This window comes from Eleutherodactylus coqui, chromosome 7, assembly GCF_035609145.1.
Source record: "Eleutherodactylus coqui strain aEleCoq1 chromosome 7, aEleCoq1.hap1, whole genome shotgun sequence".
NCBI classification, from domain to species: domain Eukaryota; kingdom Metazoa; phylum Chordata; class Amphibia; order Anura; family Eleutherodactylidae; genus Eleutherodactylus; species Eleutherodactylus coqui.
This window is the reverse complement of record NC_089843.1, coordinates 66,853,743-66,873,498: the sequence shown is the minus strand read 5'-3', so window position 1 is coordinate 66,873,498 and position 19,756 is coordinate 66,853,743. Positions and strand designations below refer to the sequence as shown.

Here is a 19,756-nt window from a genome sequence, read left to right as displayed (position 1 = left end):
GGCAACTAAAGAATGTACAACTTGCCCCACAAAAAAGAAGACCTCACACATCTATTAAAAAGTAGAAAAGTTTTTTTTGACTGCCTAGGCAAAGACTAATATTCTTCTGACCCTGAGGAGCATATTTGGGTTCCCAATAAGTTTTTGTTTGTTTGTTTGTTTTTTAAAATATTGGCTCGCTTACTATTGTATGTATATAAAACTGATATTTTCTGTTTTTCTCCCATAGAGATGCCCTAATAAATGCAATGCAAGAAGCACCCCAGACTTGACCATTTGTCTGAAAACTGCAGGATTGGAAACACACACATTGCTCTTTTCTTGCCATGGATCCTATATCGTTTACTGCTCCTAAAACCTCAACAGTGGGAGATGTTGTTCTAGAATACAGACTTCAGCTGATTGGCTCTTTGACTCTCAATGCTTTCACCACGATGCCAATGTTACCTTGGGTGGTGACAGAGATCAAGAGGAAAAGCTTAATGAGGTCAAAGGACTCACAACCTGTCCGTCCCGTCCGGCTGTATGTGTCATCCACATGTATCTGTTGTGAACCCGATCCTGGTGACAGCCAACAGTGGGATCCTCTTATCTTCTGTAGCATCTTTGAACACAAGCCACAGCTTGTCCAGAAATTAATATACAATAGTCAGGATCCCAACTATTTTGCCTGTTTGTTAAAGGAAGAAGACATTCAACACCAGCAGAGCACATGCTATGTCTTCCGAGCTACTGACCAAGCCGAAGTAAGTGACCCTGTATTATGATACGTGGAAGTAATGTAAAAAAAAGGGACAATGCCCATAATGATGAACAATCATAGTATACTTCTCATTTTCAAAGTACCCAAAAAGTAAAAATCACTATATATTAGCAAATTAGATCACTAGTCAAAGTTTGGCAATTATGTTTATTTATTTACAGAGAAATTTGCATTCTTCTATTCAGTTTTGGTGGACATTTTTGTAGAAGGAAGTTCAGCCATGTTGGATTACCTTCTAAGAAAACTAACACTGCATTTGTCAGCATCTTCTAAAAGTGCAAACTAAGTAGCTAGTAGTAGCTAGTCATAAGATGAAAACCAATGTGGTTGTGCTTCCTGTCACTTGCAAAGATATAACCCACATCTGAATTATGCAGACATTTGACAGACATTAAATAATCACCCGTTGTAATATTAAGCTTCCTTGTAATATTTCTATATAATTTGTTCCTATTTTAACTTTTTTTTTTCTTCATCCTTCTGTTTCACCATTTAGTATTTCTATCCACTACACAATTGTGTCCTATTAATAGTGTAGTGACTAACAATCTTCATTTTTATGGGACAGTACCATGAACCGTGTCACAAAGGGGAGAGGTTTGGAGGTGGTCCTGTGCATAATTAGGGTGGGGCGTAAAATTTTCCACAATTTGATTTCCAAGTACTGGTAAGTATAGAGAAGATGTTCAATTGGCCCATTAGCACATTAAAGGGGGTTGTCCAGTTATGAACTATTGATGTCTTATACTCAGGATACACCATCAATAGCAAATCGGCAGGAGTCCACTGCTTCGGACTCCCACCAATCAGCAGTGTTAGACAGTAAAATATATTCTGAGGCTTAATGTACAGCTACATGCAACTATTTCCTGATCCCTGTTCACAAATTCCTTGCTGTTCCATCTTCCATATACTTCAGTAGAAATATAGCCACATGCAAATGCAGCCACCTTTCGATTTAAGTATATGGAGAATGTAGTGAGTAGGAATTGGTGGACTTCTAATTACCCATTATATTCAGATCCTGTGTGCAGCTCCTCTAGTAGTTGATGGCTGGGGATCCATCCTGACTCAGGGCCCACCGGGAAAATCACCTGTTCACCTGTGATTGAGTCCAAGCCAATCAGCTGTTTACCATTCCGCTGCACAGAGCATAGAGCTGCTTACTGTCATTAGCAGACAGCTTCATTCTCTCAGCACTGACCTGGCTTGTCATTGAAATGAATGGCAACTTGCACTACAATACGAGGCTTGACCACTGCAGTGGAAGCAGAGCTGCCTGCTTCTAATAGAAATCAGCTTTGTGTCAAAGTGTAGTGGCCCGGTAAATAAGTGATTGGTGCGAATTTTGAACAGCGGAACCCCACCGATCTGCTATTGATGGCCTATCCTGAGGATTGTCCATCAATAGCTCATAACTGAACAGCCCTTTTAATGCCATTCGCAGCTTTGATGATAACAGAAAAATATCTATATACTGTGAGGGATTAGCGTTTAGGATCGGTAGCAACCTGGGCATAAGCAGTCAGAGACGGTGACACATAGGATAAAGTCTTTAGTCCAGGTTTTGCCTGGGTTTATTTCCAAGCAAACAAAAGCAAAATACAGGCCTTAACATCAGGCAAACATAACATAAATGCTGCTCGTCTGAGCACTTACTATACGGGTAGCGTCCCTGTCTACACACTGGTAACAAATAGCTCCTGCACACAGCCAGCCAGGACTCTCAGACCTGCAAAGGTCTCAGCTCTCCCCCTGGCCCTGTAGGCCCAGGCTTTATATGGCCTGGTACCAGCCCCACCTGGTACGTGGGAGTGACCATCCCCCCCTTCACTTTGGTCACTCCAGGAAAAGCCGGCCCGGATTATGCGGCTTGGAGCCACTTACTCACTACAACGTGTTAGTGGCTTAATGCCCCTAACACTAAACTGCCGGCTTCCTCCACCGAGCCCAGGCTGCTCGGTGGCACGCATCTGCCCAAGCGCTCCCCAAGGCAGCATGGGAGAGCATCCTAGGCGAGATATACCTTCCCTCCAGCACCTTGCCGGTCACCGTCTCACAATACACAGAAAGATGATAGAATAGAATCGTATAGTTGGAAGGGACCTCCAGGGTCATCTGGTCCAACTTCCCTGGTCAGTCAGTCTTCATATGTTATTTAAGCTTTTTTGGGTACTAATGTGTGAATAAGTTGACCTATTCTGAACAAGTAAGTAAAATCAGTAAAAACCATAATTAAAATAAATTTACACAATAAGATCAATCAACGTCATCTGGTCTGCTTGATGATGGTTTTCATGTTGCAACAGACTTTTTCCTGTATAGTAAAATACTACTGTATTCCCAATGTTAACCAAAGGTAAAGCTTTACTACTAAATATGTACCTCCAGTTATTGAAAAATTCCGACATATCCTAGAGAAAGTGATCTAGGTACTGAGAGCAAGAATGGAGGGTCTGTAGCCCATCTTGGCTTCTCGGGTAGAAGCCATCTGGAACAAAAAGGGTGCAGATCTCTGCAGACTGCCTCAGTCCTTTTGTTTTAGTAATCATGGGGGTCTCAGCATCTTCACCTCAAAGAAGAGGAGAACTGACATGTTTATACTACAACAGAAGGTACACAAATGTACATTATGTGACAGTAGATATTACTGCTACGAGGCTTTCATTTGGAAAGTGACTGTACTGTAAATGAATGCTTTCATCACTATGACAAATGCTGTTTGTGTTCTCAGAGCAGGTATAACACCAATCAGACTATGGTTGCAGCTGTTGGCATTTGAAGGCCCATCTGGTGTATGATAAAACTGCCATGAGAATAGAAGAGTGTTCACCATGATGTTTACAAACAAAGGCTTCATTGCAGGAGTTAGGCCTCCTTCCCACGAACGGATTTCCGCCGCGTAATTCGCGGCGAAAATCCGCTGCGTTGCACGCAGCTATTAGGTTCTATTGAACCTAATAGCTCCATGCTCACGATGCGTAATTCCACCGCGATTTCTCCCGTCCTCACCCGCAGCATGCTCTATTTTCTGCGGGTGAGGACGGGCTGTACGCACTGACGGCTTCCATTGCAGTCAATGGAAGCCGTCCATTCACGCTATCTCCCGCTGCAACCAGCGGGAGATAGCGTGAAAAAACGCTTTCCCGCCCACCGCCGAGCGTCATATGACGCCAAATGACGCGGTCCGGCCGCGTCACGTGACACGGCCGGCAGTGCACGTGACACGGCTGGTGACGCGAGAGCGGTGGGCGGTGACGAGCGGTGACGCGGCGGTGGTGGGCGGGGAAGCGATTTCACGCTATCTCCCGCAGGTAAGTATAGGGGCTCTGGGGGGCGCCGTGACGGGCTTCACTGCGTAATATTACGCTGCGGAGCCCGTCACGCTCGTGGGAAGGAGGCCTTATTGCTGCTGATGGCTATTTAAACCAAACAGAGCGACTGTTGGAGAGTGGCGATGTGTGCTTTATGTGAAGTGTAGTTGTTTTAAGTGAGTGCGACTTAAAATCGGGTGACTTGAATCCCTTAACGACACAGAGTTTACAGTTACATTCTGCAGCTTCGGGGTATGGAGGGGGATCACGGGTCGGTCACACTCCATACAGTGTGGTGGCCAGCTGTTTCTTACAGCCGACACCCGCACATAACAGCTCTGATAAGCCCGTGGCGTGGCTTGATAGAATGCCTGTCAGACTGCAGTGTGATGTAATGATACTGCAAGAATGATCAAACCACCGCAAGTTCTTGTCCCCTCTGGGGACTAATAAAAAAAAAAAACTAAGAATAAGTTTAAAAATGTTTTACAAATTATTAAATAAAAGGTAATAAAAGTAAAAAAAAAACCTTTTGCCATATTTATATTAAAGAATCTAAATAATAAAACAAAAAAGCATATTTACTATTGTTGCTTCTGTAAAAGTTATATCAAAGTAATGCATTATTTACCCCACACAGTGAACGTTGTCAGGAAAAAAAAAAAAGAACACCACAATTGCGCTTTTTTTGGTCACCCCATCTCCAAGAAAAAAGGTAGTAAAAAGCAATCAAAAAGTTGTATGTACTCCAAAATGATACCAATAGAAACTACAGGACGTCCCGCAAAAAGTAAACCCTTGCAAAACTATGTTGACGGAAAAATAAAAAAGTTATGGCTGTCAGAAGATGGTGGTAGAAAATAATTTTAAAAAATTAAATATCTTTGAAAAAATATCTATATATATTTGGTATCATAATAATCGTACTGACCCATAGAATATAGTTAGCATGTCAATGCTTTTTTTCTATTTCACTCCATTTAAAATTTTTTAAACGTTTTTCACTACATTATATGGTATATTAAATAGTACCATTAAAAAATACAACTTGTCTTGCAAAAAACAAGCCCTCAGACATCTATGTCGATGGATAAACTAAAGAGTTAGGATTTTTTTAAAGGGGGAGACGAAAATGGGAAAAAAAATAGGGCAGCGTCCTTAAGGGGTTACCGTTGGGGAACTTGAAGCTGCGTTTAGACTGAACGATTATCATTCAGAAAGTTGTTCAAATGAGCAAAACTGAACAATACTCGTTCAGTTTAAACAGAGCAAACAATGAACGAAGAATGAGAATCTTAAGGTTCTCACTCATCGTTCAGTTTCAGCCAGCATAAAAATCAGTGCCGCCTTATTCTCTTGTCGAGTAGTTTAAACACTGATTGTTCAGTGTTTCACATAGCGAGAAATGCATGATTCTCAAAGAGAATCGTACAGTCTAAACAGGCGGCCCGAGTGCGGACAATCTAGTGATGACGTCACTGGCTCGTTCACTCAGCAAACAGGAAGCGTAAGATTCTAAAAGGCCATTAAAAGGGAGTCACATTTATGTATTGTTATTTTTTTAACTTAATTACATGATTTTTATCGGTACCATCCCCATTTAGGATGTGCTCCTTGATTGACAATGCCTTCCAGTGTATATCTTGTGTCATGTCTGCAGTCCTTGAACAGCCGTTCGAGGGTGCACACTGCTGTATGAGATGGGAGTATGTTGCTCATTTGGAAGCCTAGAAACTGGATCTAAATGAGCAGCTTGCATGAGATCCATTGACAACATGGAAAGGAGTTTGCTGCTCACTGAGCAGGCACTTGCTAGGGGAGAGGCGGGGGCGGACGGTAGTTCGGAAGAGCAGGATGATCAGGCAGCTAGCTGACAGGTAGAAGGAGGAGTAGGTGGAAAAAGGTCAGGGAGGCTAGTCCTGAACTGGCACACCCCAAAATTTGCAAAGTTGGCAGATGAGGGGAATTCCATTATAGGATTAGCAATGCAGCACAACATGCCCTCTGGCCACAAGGGGGATGTCTGCTCCAGTAAGACTAGGAATAGGAGTGCAGGGCAGGCTAAACGGGTTCTGGTGGTGGGGAACTCCATTATTAGGGGAACAAACAGGGCAATCTTTTACAAAGACTGGGATTGTCAAATGGTGCGTTGTCTTCCTGGTGCTCTAATTCGATACACCGCGGATCTGGTTGACAGATTATTTGGAGGAGCTGGTAAGGATCAGGTCATCATGGTACAAATTGTCACCTATGACAGAGTTAGAGGGAGGTGGAGGGTCCTTAAAAACTATTTATTTTTTAACTTTTTTAATTAAAGACATCTAGTTTTTTTCTGTCACTGCTAAACAGCTAGGTTTTTTAAAGACAACATAAGCGCCCCGCAATGTCCACAGCCAATGCAAAGAAGCTCTTTTTTCCCATTCACTAAATGCACAGGTCTTTCAAACCAACTATCGCTCAATTATCTTCTATTTATTGTTTAACGCAAACGCTACACAGCGATAATTAACGGCTGAAATGCCCGGTCGCTACGTCCATTTTCCAACGATTTTCGTTAGATTAAAACGTCCGTCTTTAAAAGCAAAACCATCGCTCACTTTTGATCGTTATAATGAATTTTGAGCGATGATCATTGTGTCTAATTGGGGCTTAAAGGGGTTGTCTCGCGAAAGCAAGTGGGGTTAAGTACTTCTGTATGGCCATATTAATGCACTTTGTAATGTACATCTTGCATTAAATATGAGCCATACAGAAGTTATACACTTACCTGCTCCGTTGCTAGCGTCCCCGTCTCCATGGCTCCGTCTAATTTCGGTGTCTTCTCGCTTTTTTAGACGCGCTTGCGCAGATGGGTCTTCTCCCTTCGGCTCGGCTCGGCAGCAGCTGCGTTTTGGCTCCGCCCCTTGTATGCGTCATCGCGTAGCTCCGCCCCTGTCACATGTGCCGATTCCAGCCTCCTGATTGGCTGGAATCGGCGCATGTGACGGGGGCGGAGCTACGTGAATCAAGATGCGATATCATTGCACTATACTAAACCCATGTGTCTAAATGCAGAACTGTTAGGTTTCATTTCTTAGTGTGCTTCTGGTGCATGATTGTCATATATCATGATGTGGATACAGCAGCATTATGTCAAGCAGTAAAGGTTTCCACTGTTATTGCGGTGTAGTAGTTATTGGCTTTGGGGCAATGTGGCGATTGGTCTCCGTGGGCCCTTAGCTATGTGATCTGGTACAGTCCGGCATTCCACTGCATGCGTGCAATTTATTTTTAACTACATCATAAACAGACTGGTCAACGTTCCCCGTCCTTCAGTGTGTGGGAAAACCAAGCCACGAGGGGCACATTCCATCAGAACAGACCGCTACGTTCATCTACTGAAGCTCTACCATTAATAGGTGTCCACAGAAATACCTATCCTGCTGCAAAAGACATCTAGCATTGCATGAGGGAACGCTAAGAAAACGGAGGGAATAAATTTAAGATGAATTACCATAACAAAGTATTTATTAATTGGTGGCACCAATTAATGTAAGCAGCAAAATAAAATAAATCAGTCAATTAAAGAGGTTTTACAAGAATTTCAAGTTATCTTGAGAACGGGACTCCTATGTCCCATTCTCCTATCAGTTGCTTCTCCTCCTGCAGTATGAAAGGAGCTGCTGGCTGCACATGCACTCCATTCATTTCAGTGGGTCTGATGGAAGTACCAGGTTGGGTGTCACTTCGGTATTTCCACAGTCTCATTGAAAGTGAACAGAGAGGTAATGCGCTTGTACGACCAGTGCTTCATTCTCCTCCTCACTGTGGGGGATGGGAGGTGCAGTGACTCCACAGTGAGGAGGACAGGGGACACAGGACCCCCAGATCAGCGGGGGTTTCAGTGGTAACCTGCACTGATCAGCAAGCTATCCCCTTTTCTGTGGATAGGGAGATCACTTAAAATATTGGAACACTCCTTTAAGGTGACCTGCGACCTTCACATGGTGAATCAATGGCAATTAGTACATTTTTCTAACATGATAATTTAACACTAGGTCATTTTATGATGACGAATTCTCTTACCGGTGGCTGCTAGCGCTCATATAATGGCACGCTGAGGGACCTTTTACACAGGACAGAATATTCATCACTGCTAGCGTGCGGATTTTGTTGCAGAATTGAAAACAGCAGATTTCTGCCGAAATCCCGCATCAAAATTTGCAGTTAGCGGTGTGCAATATTCTGCAATGCTGTTGCAGAATATTCCGTCTTGTGTGGAAGCTCATTTAGTCCTTTGATAGAGTCAAGTTTAGCTTATCTGCCTACAAATCCAAAATAGGTGTGAGCCTATTGTGACGCTCAGTGGACAGGTGGAAACTAGTTCAGGTTGTAGCAAAGAAAAAAAGAACATAGTGTAATAAGTCATTTTGTGATGATACAGTCCCCTTGATGAGGATTCTATTCTAGAAACTCAGCCTTGCAGCAATGGAATAGTAAATAGTGCCATCTTGTGTTCATGCAAAGGAAGCAACAAGCACTAATTACTAGAGCAGTATTTCCTAAGCGCTGGTGTCCTGGTTCTTACTCCGGGGGGTTCAACGGACGATAGCAGAGATTAGAGGGGTATAGCTATATGGGGCACAGAGGTAGCAGTTGCACCTGGTGCCTCACAGGGTCCAGTGGCCCTTCTGCCATATAAGAAGACACCAGTAATATAAATGGCACACTCTTACAAAGTTTGCATTTTGACCCATGAGCTCATGCCATGTGTGGTGGGGCCCAATCTCTGGTAATTACAATGATCCCAATAATGAATGGCCTCCTTCCCTGCACAGTGACGCATCCAGTCGCTGGTCGTGCAGGGAACTGCAGCATGTCACCATTCACTTGACTAGAGCTGTAGTTCCCTGTGTAGCAAGCAGCTGAGAGTGCAGCCGTGCAGGAATTCTGTTACGTTTGCAAAAGAGGTGCTGGACCAGCAACTGCAGACATGCACAATAGTTGCTCACAGTGCAGCAGCCAAAACAAACTGACAAATAATAAATGGGAAGTCTTTCCCTAAATACATAACGAACGAGGGAGAGGGCCCTGCCTGATACGGCAGACTGATCGCATCGATAGATGCGGGCCTGCACTCGTTCATGGGACCAAACCCTACTTGGCAAAACTGATAAAGGACAAAATAAAATAAAACACAGCACTTAGCTTTAGTAGAATAAGCCGCAGCACACAGAGCCGTCCGGAGTAAGGAACAGTGGACACCACACTGTCCACGGGAGCCACTAACTACCGGCTCAGACAGCGAGCAAATGACAATTTACAGCAACTTAGCTTCCTATCCATTCCAGCTAAATAGCTAGCTAATAATCCAAAGATTTGAGCACATCGCGTCACACCTACTAAGCTAGAAGGTGCAGAACCATGTCTAAAACCCACACCGGACTACGGCAACATGGCAGCAATGCCAGTACTGATGCAACAGTACCTTCCCTTACAGAAGCGGCCCTAAGACCCTTAGGACCAGGTTGCTTAGGATTCAACCTGTGAAGATTGTTCACTAGTCGGCCTGCATGGACGTCCGCTTCCAGTACCCACGTCCTCTTCTCAGGACCATAGCCACGCCAATGCACTAAATACTGAAGAGATATCCTAACTAAGCGAGAGTCCACTATGTGACCTACCTCAAAATGAACATCTCCATCCACCACAACCGGGACCGACGGAGATGAATCATTGCCAGACTCCACAAATTTTTTCAACAGAGATTTATGAAACACATTATAGATTCTCATAGAACTAGGAATCTCTAAACGAAAAGACACCGAACCAATTCTTTCCATGATTTTGAATGGACCGATGAATCATGGACCCAACCTGAATGACTGCTGTTTGATTTTTATGTTTCTAGTAGACAACCAAACCAAGTCTCCCACCAAGAAATTAGACCTCTCCGAACGTCTGTTATCTGTCACCAGCTTAAAATTTTTAGCCGAGGTCCTCGTAAAATTCAGTGGTCTATTGTTTAGCGCAAATTCAGGCAAAGGCCTCAATCTCCCAGCAGGAGAATTCCAAGGTGACTTAGTCTTGGCACAAACCTCACAGGATGCGACAAAACTGAACACCTCCCGCCACAAAGATGGCCACCAAAACCTTCCTGTGAGTAGCTTCCAGGTATTATTGATTCCCAGGTGCCCAGCTAACCCAGGATTGTGCACGTCAGACAGTACTTGCAGCCTCAAATGGACAGGAACAAACAGCTTTCCCACCTGCAACCCTGCCGGTGACAAGTCCTGTGCATTACGGAACTGCTCCTCCAACTCCTCCAAAAGAATGGGCGTAGCATCAGCCTTACCATTTTTACTGCCTGGTCAACATGTAACAAGAAAGTCAAAATGCGAAAGAAACAATGACCACCGCGCCTGTCTCTTGGCTGACTCCAGGTAGATTAAGTTTTTATGATCCATAAAAAAACGTCGCCTTATGCTGAGCTCCTTCCAACCAGTGTCGCCACTCCTCCAACGCCCACTTAATCGCCAACAGTTCTCTGTCACCAGTGTCATAATTGCGTTCGGCCGGTGAAAAGTTTCGTGAAAAAAAGCTCAAGGCTGAAGATTTTGCAATGCACTAATACCCTGGGTTAGCATCGCACCTACCCCCACCTCTGAGGTATCCACCTCCACTACAGACGGTCTGGATGAGTCCGGTTGTACTAAAACCGGAGCCACAGTGAAACATCCCTTAAATGCCTGAAAGGACTGTAACGCCCCTTTTTGTAAAAACACCTCAGCAGACACAGACCAATCTTCAGGTAACTCGGCTTGCACAGGAGACACTTCTACCGAAATACAACAATCCTTACAGTAGGGGCTCCACTTAACAATGTCTCCCAATGTACCACAGGATTATGCAACCGCAATCAGGGCAAACCAAAGACGATTTGTGCCAGAAGAGATTCCATTACATACAAAGTGATGACTTCGGTGTGAAATAATCCAATTTTTAAACAAAGGTTTGGTACACAAATCCTCAGAAACCTCTGAAATGGAGAGGCACCAATAGCAGAGACGGGGATGGGGGAATCTAGAGGTTTTACCTCTAACCCACACCACTTGACCGTGTCTTGATAGATAAGATTGATGCCCGCACCACAATCCAAGAAGATCGTGATTGGATCAACCCCACCCTCAGCGAGTATCTCAGCGGGAAGCATTAGCCTAGGGGACGACATCCAAGCAATCATTGGACCTAGAGAGGTCTCCCTCTAACCTCCAGATTACCTAGTCTTCCTAGTTGAGAGTTGGGGCGAGGATAATTTTGCAGGAACTGTCCTGTCTCGTTTCAGTGGAAACACGTCCTTTGCTTTGACCCCTCTCCCACCTACAGGCATTGCCAACCAATGAACCCAATTGGATGGGTTCCTCCCCATCCGTAGGTAGGGATGCAGGAATATGAAAAAGCTCCTCATGTCTTCCCCTAATCCGTCTTCCTACCCTAATGACTAAAACATTGCTGCATCAAGGTTTTGAGGCACAGGATACCCCACCAAAAGGTCCTTAATCTTATCCGCTATGCTGCAACAAAACTGACTCCGCAATGCAGGGTCCTTCCAATGAATCTCAGTCGATGAGCGGCGAAATTCAGCGCAGAACTCCTCAATAGGAGAATCCCCCTGATGTAAGCCTCTGAGCTTTCCCTCTGCCTGCGAGACTCTATCGGGGTCATCATAAATTTACCCTGAGGCCTCAGAGAACCGATCCACCGAGCGCAAAGCTTCAGAAGAGGGGAGCAAGAAAAATGCCCATGCCTGAGGGGCACCCTGCAACCTGGACATATTAATTCTTCATCTCCAAACTATTGGAACGCCTGGTTTACTCCCGCCTTGTAAGCTATCTGTCAGAAAACTCTCTTCTCGACCCCCTACAGTCTGGCTTCCGACCCCTACACTCGACAGAAACTGCCTTTACAAAGGTGTCAAATGACCTCCTGACAGCCAAATTAAAGGGCGATTACTCCCTTCTGATCTTCCTCGACCTCTCCGCAGCATTTGACACTGTTGACTACAAACTCCTCCTCAGTATGCTTTGCCCCATTGGCCTAAAGGACACTGCTCTCTCCTGGTTCTCCTCCTACCTATCTGACCACTCATTCAGCGTCTCCTTTGCTGGCTCTACCTCCTCTCCTCCTCCCCTTGCTGTTGGGGTCCCCCAGGGCTCGGTCCTCGGCCCCCTCCTTCTCCATCTACTCAGCCCCTATTGGACAAACCATCAGGAGATTTGGCCTCCAATACCACCTCTACACTGATGACACCCAGCTATACACCTCTTCCCATGACATCTCTGCACCTTTCCTCCAAAACATCACCGACTGTCCGCTGTCTCTAAAACTATGTCCTCTCTACCTAAAACTAAACCTCTCCAAAACTGACCTACTGGTGTTTCCGCCCTCTATCAACTGACTTTATCCTGACATCTCCATCTCAGTGTGTGGCACCTCCATAACTGCCAGACAGCACGCCCACTGCCTTGGGGTCATATTCAACTCTGATCTCTCCTTTACCCTCTACATCCAATCTCTGGCCCGAACATGTCAGCTGCACCTCAACAACATCACAAGAATCCGCTCTTTTCTCACAGTGGACACGCTAAAAACGCTTACTGTTGCCCTCATCCACTCTCGGCTTGATTATTGCAACTCGTTGCTGATCCGCCTCCCCGCGCCAGACAATACCCTCTCCAATCCATCCTGAATGCAGCAACCAGGCTTATCTTCCTGTCCAGTAGCTACTCGGACGCCTCTGCCCTGTGCCGGTCACTGCACTGGCTGCCTGTTAACTAGAGAATTCAATTGAAACTCAGTACCTTCATCCATAAAGCCCTCCACAACGCAGCGCCGCCCTACCTTGCCTCCCTCAGCTGAATCAATCACCCAGCCTGGGCTGTCCGCTCTGCAAACTAAACCAGCCTGAGTGCCCCTTTAATTCAAACCTCTCATTCCCGCCTCCAAGACTTCTCCAGAGCAGCACAAGTCCTCTGGAACGCACTACCAAAGGCAATCCATGGTTCACAAAACTTCAGGCGTGCTCTAAAAACGTACCTCTTCAGGGAGGCATACCAGATCTCCTAAACCAAATCCGCCTGATAACATGCCCTCTGTCCTACTGACTGCAATCCCTGCTAGCCACCATCAACTGCCTCCTGCAGTCACACCGATTCTGCCGTCACATGGCTGAACATCTGACTACTGTTTATGTATATAGCATCCCTCACTCTCCACCTCGCCATACCGTGCACATTTCCAGCCTCTTTACCTTCTGTATCACCCCATTACTTGTAGTATGTAAGCTCGTTGGAGCAGGACCCTCACCCCTATTGTTTACATCAACTGATTACTGTGTAACCGTGGTTCTGTAATTTTTGTACTTTTGTCTTTCTATATTCCCCCTATCTTTGTAAGCACTGCAGCATATGTTAGCGCTATACCAATAAAGATTATTATTATTATTATTCTCACCCTCTGGAGCTCGTCACCTGAGGACAGGGGGCGTAGGCTGAAATAAAGTTTGCAGGACTCTTTGAAACAGAAAAATTTTAACCTAGCTCCAGAAAAACGATCTGGAAGATCAATCTTAGGCTCCTTAATATAAGCCTCCAAGACAGGTTGCTGCTGTTTAATATCAGCAACCTTCAATGCAAGCGCCTTCAGCTGACTAGATAACACCTCAATGGGATTCATCTTAACAAAGGTAAACCATATCCCATCGAGTAAGTATGGCTATAAATTCTGTAACGTCTGCAAAGGATGTGTGGGACCAGCAACTTCAGACATGCACAATAGTTGCTCACGGTGCAGCGGCCAAAACAAACTGACAAATAATAAATGGGAAGTCTTTCCCTTAATAAATAACGAGCAAGGGAGAGGGCCCTGCCTGACATGGCAGACTGATCGCGTCGATAGATGCGGGCCTGCACTCGTTCCTGGGTCCTAAGTAACCCTATTTGGCCAAACTGATAAAGGACAAAACTAAATAAAACACAGCACTTAGCTTTAGTAGAATAAGCCACAGCACACAGAGCCGGCCGGAGTAAGGAACAGTGGGCACCGCGCTGTCCACGGGAGCCACTAACTGCCAGTTCAGACAGTGAGCAACTGACAATTTACAGCAACTTAGCTTCCTATCCATCCCAGCTATATAGCCAGCTAATCATCCACAGACGTGAGCACACTGCGTCACACCTACTAAGCTAGAAGTTGCAGAACCATGTCAAAAACCCGCACCGTACTCCGTCAACCCGGCAGTGATCCCAGCACTGCTGCAACAAAAACGCTGTGTGCCCACTACTTTTTTGTCAGGACCCAGAGGTCAGAACCCTCCGATCACAAAGTGATGCCCCTTGCCTGGATATATACATCTAAGCTCCTCTTTAGCGCCTCCTGGCAGCAGTAAGGCACATTACAGTTTTATCACTTCTTCACATCACTATCATCATTTTTTGTCACTTCTCATTAAAGCGGCATAACCACTAAATACATCACCATCCTGCGCATTGGCTCCAACCTCATATTCCCTGCATGAGCCTTACTTGCTGAACGCGTCAAATGTCGTAGTAAAATTCCAGAGGTCGTCGAACATTACTGGCGGATAAATACGCACGTTACACATTGCTCAAGTCACGTTACTCTAAATCCGATCATGTGCCACACTGCCCATTGCGCTGAAAATGCTGGCATAACGCATGCCAGCACTACTGAAACCGAGCTGAATCTGTATTAAACGCAGCGTTAAAAAACGCTACATTTCTGCAAACGCCTGTGTGAGGGAGGCCTGAAAGGTTGAATTTCACACAAGCAATTAAAAAATCCAGAACTATCTCTGCCCCCTTGTTGATTACTTTATCTCACATATCTCCAGCTCTGATATCTACAGAGTTATGTTACATACGTGTGCGTATGAAGGACATTACCATATCTGTATATATTTACTTTTCTTCTTTATGGTTAAAGTGTTTCCTAACATTCTTGCAAACTCTGTGGCCAGAATGTGCTTTTATCTTGTAGCCCCTTCTATCTGTGTGCACACAAGGAATGTTCAGCCTTCTATGGTCACAATGTTCTGAGGTCTCTGTGCTGTTATAAACCAGAGGCGCACTAGACTGGGCACTACACCAATATACCACGTTAAAGGGCACAGGGAGCTATTTTGTACTTGATTATGGCCAGTTTCAGACGATGCTGTGAGGTCGGATCACTAGATTCGCAGTTGGGCTCAGACATTCATGCATATCTATAGGCTTTACTGTCTTTTCATTTACATGCTACTCCAAAAATGATCTTAATCTAGAAATTATAAGGTTCAATATGCATCAGATCTTGGTAATATATGCAATGTTGTGTCTAATATATCATTAGAAACCAGACAAACACCTTGTGGAGCCATATAGTATATTTATTAATGCAGATTATTATTTTTTCATTAGAAGAAAAGGACTGGTAAATAGTAAAGAGGGACAGAAGGATTTGGGTCACAAGTCAAAAGCAGAGACTGTCCCTCCAAAAGCGGGGGGTTGGGGGTTACAATTTACTATTACTATTACTATTAACCCCTTCCCGGTACGTCATGGCAGGCTGGTACTTCGCGCAAAATGACGTACCGGTACGTCATCGGGATAGTGCGAGATCATGACTGACCTCGCGCTATCCCGCAGCGGGAGCCGACTGTCAGTCACAGCCAGCGTCCCGCTGCAACAGCAGGGGGGCATCGGAGATGGCCCCCCCCCCTCCGCTGTTAACCCCTTCCCTGCCACGATCTAAGTAGATCGCAGCAGGGAAAGAGTTCACAGAGGGAGCGCGCTCCCTCTGTGTCTCCGGCCGGCTCTCGCGATGTTATCGTGAGAGCCCGGCCTGTCGCCATGGCAACAGGACGCCAGACACTGGCGTCCTGTAGTGCCAATGCCTATGATCGCTGTATAAGCGATAAGGCATGGCAGGGCAGTAGCTCTGCCATGCCTTATCACAGCGATCATAAGTGCAGTGATGTAAGCCCCTCAGAGGGATTCAAATAGTGTAAAAAAAAAATGTAAAAAAAACCCTCTTTTGTGCTTTTTTCGTTCAAAAAGTATTTTATTCACTCATTTTCAATATAAAACATACATTTGCCTTTCATGTTCCGATAAGAAGTATCATATGTTAATGAGTATTAATGAACTACAATAGACTCTTTCTGTGACAAATTCGAGTATGTTTCCTTTTTTCCAACTTAGACAGTTAATTGCTGTCCTAACAAAACAACACTTAAACTAGGTCAGGGACGTAACTGACAGACAGGGGAACAAGTGGGCGGGGGGGGGGGGTAGGTAATGGAGGGGGGGGGGTGTAGGCACTAAAGAGCGCTTTGGTTTAGTCGAGCCTATCTCCGAGGGGAGCCACACCCAGGATCGAGTCCCCACAAGGGTGTACCTGGTCGCCTCTATAGGTGTCCCGTAGCCACCCAGTTTTTGAATCTTTCCGTAGACCTGAAAATAGTCCATACTTGGCATGTATGGTAGAATCTCTCCTGAGTGTCGCTCTCCTCTGCCCCCAATTTGTCAAATCTCATGAGGTTGTTCAGTTTCTCAACCCACATCCCTCTTGAAGGCGGTGTCGTGGTTTTCCAGAGTCTAGGGATGACTCTTCTAGACGCCAGTATAAAAAATCTCAGAATACCTTTCTTAACATTTTTAATTGAACCTGGGAGGACTGAGAGCAGAGCCATCTCCTGAGTAAGAGTTAGTTGTGTCTTACAGATATGGTTGTATAGTTCTATAGTTTCTTTCCATAGGTCAGACACTCCCGGGCAGTTCCACCATATGTGGGACATGCTCCCTCTGTACGTGTTGCAAGGCCAACAGGTAGGTGATGTCTGGGGAAAGATTTTGTGTAGAAGGTCGGGAGTTCTGTACCATCTGGATAAAATTTTGAAATTTAGGTCTTGGGCTCTGCAGGCTGGGGACATTTTGTGGCACAGGGTCCAGGCTCTCTCCCAGTCCTCGTTTGTTAGACTGTGACCCAGCTCCTTCTCCCAGGCTTCTGTATATATGGGGTTCTGGGCCTCCATCTCCCGACCCTGCATCAGCTTGTATAGGGATGAGATCATGTGCCTCTGTGGAGAAGCTGACATGACCATTTGTTCGAAGGGCGTAAGCTCGCCTGCCAAGTTCACCTGGGGGACCAGGGACCCCACGAACCCCCTCAGCTGGAAGTATTGCATCCATGAGCCAGAACGTGTTATTCCTTCTCCTATGATCTCTGACAGTGATTTTACGTTTAGGTTGGTCATCACGTCTTTAACTCTTGGTATTGGAGTTGCGTGTAAGCCTAGTATGGGTATTCCGTTCAGCGTTGTTTTGAATTGAGGATTGGTTATGAGGGGGGTTAATGGGCCTGGTGCCATGACCATGCCGTTTTTTTGGCCAAATTCTGTCCAAGTCCTGAATAGCTGGCTTGCGAACGGGGAAATATTGGGGATTGCTTTTATGAGTTTGGGTGGGATCCAAGCTGCCCCTCGTAGGGTTCCCGGGACCAGTGCGTGTTCTGCAGTGACCCAGAGTTTGTGGTTCTCTTCTTTAAGTAGATCTAGTATGCAATTTGACAGGCAGGCTTTATAGTAAAGGGTGAAATTGGGTAGACCCAGACCCCCCCTCTCTTTCTGTCTGGTGAGGAGTGAGAAGCTCGCACGTGGCTTCCTTCCCCTCCAGACAAACGCAGTGATAAGGGTGCGTAGGCGTTTTAGGTAATAGTTTGGCAATTCACCGGGACCGTCTCACATAAGTACAAGAATTTTGGAAGGGAGTCCATTTTAATTACATTTATTCTACCGCTCCAAGATAGGAACAGAGGTTTCCATTTGCTAAGGTCTTTTTCCAATTCTGATAGATATGGGAGGTAATTAAGTTTGAAGGCCTGAGTGGTGTCCTTTGGGAGTTGGATTCCCAGGTATTTTATTGAGGAGTGTCTCCATTTGAATGGAAACTGTGCCTCTAGCTGTGATCTTTTGTGCTTTTTTAATATTAGCATAAAAAAAGGTAAAAAAAATTTAAAACCCCACATATTTGGTATTGACGCGTCCGTAACGACGCGTACAAAAAGTTGAACATGCTTTTTATTTTGTACTGTAAAAAGTGTAAAAAAAAAACGCTAAAAAACAGGCAAAATGCTAATTTGTAGCATTTTGCCTCCCAAAAAATGCTATAAAATTGATCAAAAAAGCCGTACATTCCCCAAAATGGTACCAATAAAAACTACAGCTCGTCGCACAAAAGATAAGCCCTCATAGAGCTCCGTACATAGAAAAATAAAAAAGTTACAGGACTTTGAATGCAGCTATAGAGAGAAAAAAAAGATTTCCAAAAAAAAGGGTTTTTATTGCAAAAAAGTGTAAAAACCTAAAAAAAATATTAGAATTTTGGTATCGTTGTAACCGTACCGACCCGCAGAAAAAATTTATGTCATTTATGCTGCATAATTAACGCTGTAAAAATAAATAAAAATCCATGGCAGAATTGATGCGTTTTTCTCTGTTATCATAAAAAAAATAATAAAAGTTTTACGATATAGTCTATGTACCGAAAAATGGTACCAATAGAAACTACAGTGCGCCACGCAAAAAACAAGCCCTTATAAGGCCGCGTCGACAGAAAAATAAAAATGTTATGGCTTTTGAAAAATGGAGATGGAAAAATACCAAAAATCGCTTGGTCCTCAACGCCAAAATAGGCCATGTCCTTAAGGGGTTAAAAGAAGGGAGATGGAATAATACCCTAAGGAGAAAAAATATATACTATTATAAACCAACCTGAATGTACACTAACCTTTCACCCAGTTTATGCTCTTCTAACAGCCTGTGTGTATCATCCATCTTGTAATATACTTGCATTAAACATTTTTTTGTTTTAGTACTGAAAATCAAGTTTGAAGTGGCTACCACTAAGTGGTCTCCTTCCAGACCTGCTGTGCTTAGGCATTTGGCTTCTCTAGTATCAGGGACATGGGGACACTGCTAGTTACTACATGCAACAGAGGGGTCGGCATTGCAGAATAGCTGCTTAGGACACCCTCTACACCCACTTGTTAGCAGATTGCAAACAGCAGGGCAGAAAAGAAATAGGAACATCTACATTGTGAGAGAATTGGCTGGGGATCGCCCAGGATACGTACCACAGGTCACACTTTCAATGCAAGCAGCGACACAGACTTTCCCAACTCGAGATGACGTTTATTTTCTTTAACTTGAGGTGCAGCTATACAGATGACGGCCTCTCCAGATAATAATACAAAATAAAGGCCTGCCTGACCTTACATAGAGTGGTTCTAACTGCCGAATGATGGGCCACTCCCTCCTAGCCTAATAACATAAATAAAATAAGTCCAATTATAAGTTCCTTACTTAGACTTACTTAGTTTTTCCAAGAAGGTAGCAGTTTCCCTAGCTTGGCTATATGTGTCTCCAGGGCAGAGAAGGAGACTGCACAGTCCTCTGCCCTTTTAGCACACCCACTGGAGCTGGCCATTAATTAACTAGCAGGGAAGCTTACTCCCTGCTGCTTTACTGAATGATAGGAGTCTGAGAGAAATATACCTCCCCATCCACCACAACTCATGTCACTCTGTCACAACATGGAAAATTGATATGATAGAGCTGAAACTAGAGGCAAACAGCAAAAGA

General features: G+C 44.7%; 1 protein-coding gene across 2 annotated transcripts in view; it reads left to right on the top strand.

The window, feature by feature from the left end:
* TBC1D1 (TBC1 domain family member 1) overlaps nucleotides 1–19,756 on the top strand; it is a 176,696-nt gene that overhangs the window by 5,268 nt on the left and 151,672 nt on the right. For both annotated transcript variants that reach the window (XM_066573195.1, XM_066573198.1), the window contains exon 3: nucleotides 230–746. In XM_066573195.1, the coding sequence (XP_066429292.1) occupies nucleotides 327–746 (420 nt within the window). In that variant the 5' untranslated portion in view covers nucleotides 230–326. The remainder of the gene's footprint in view (nucleotides 1–229; nucleotides 747–19,756) is intronic.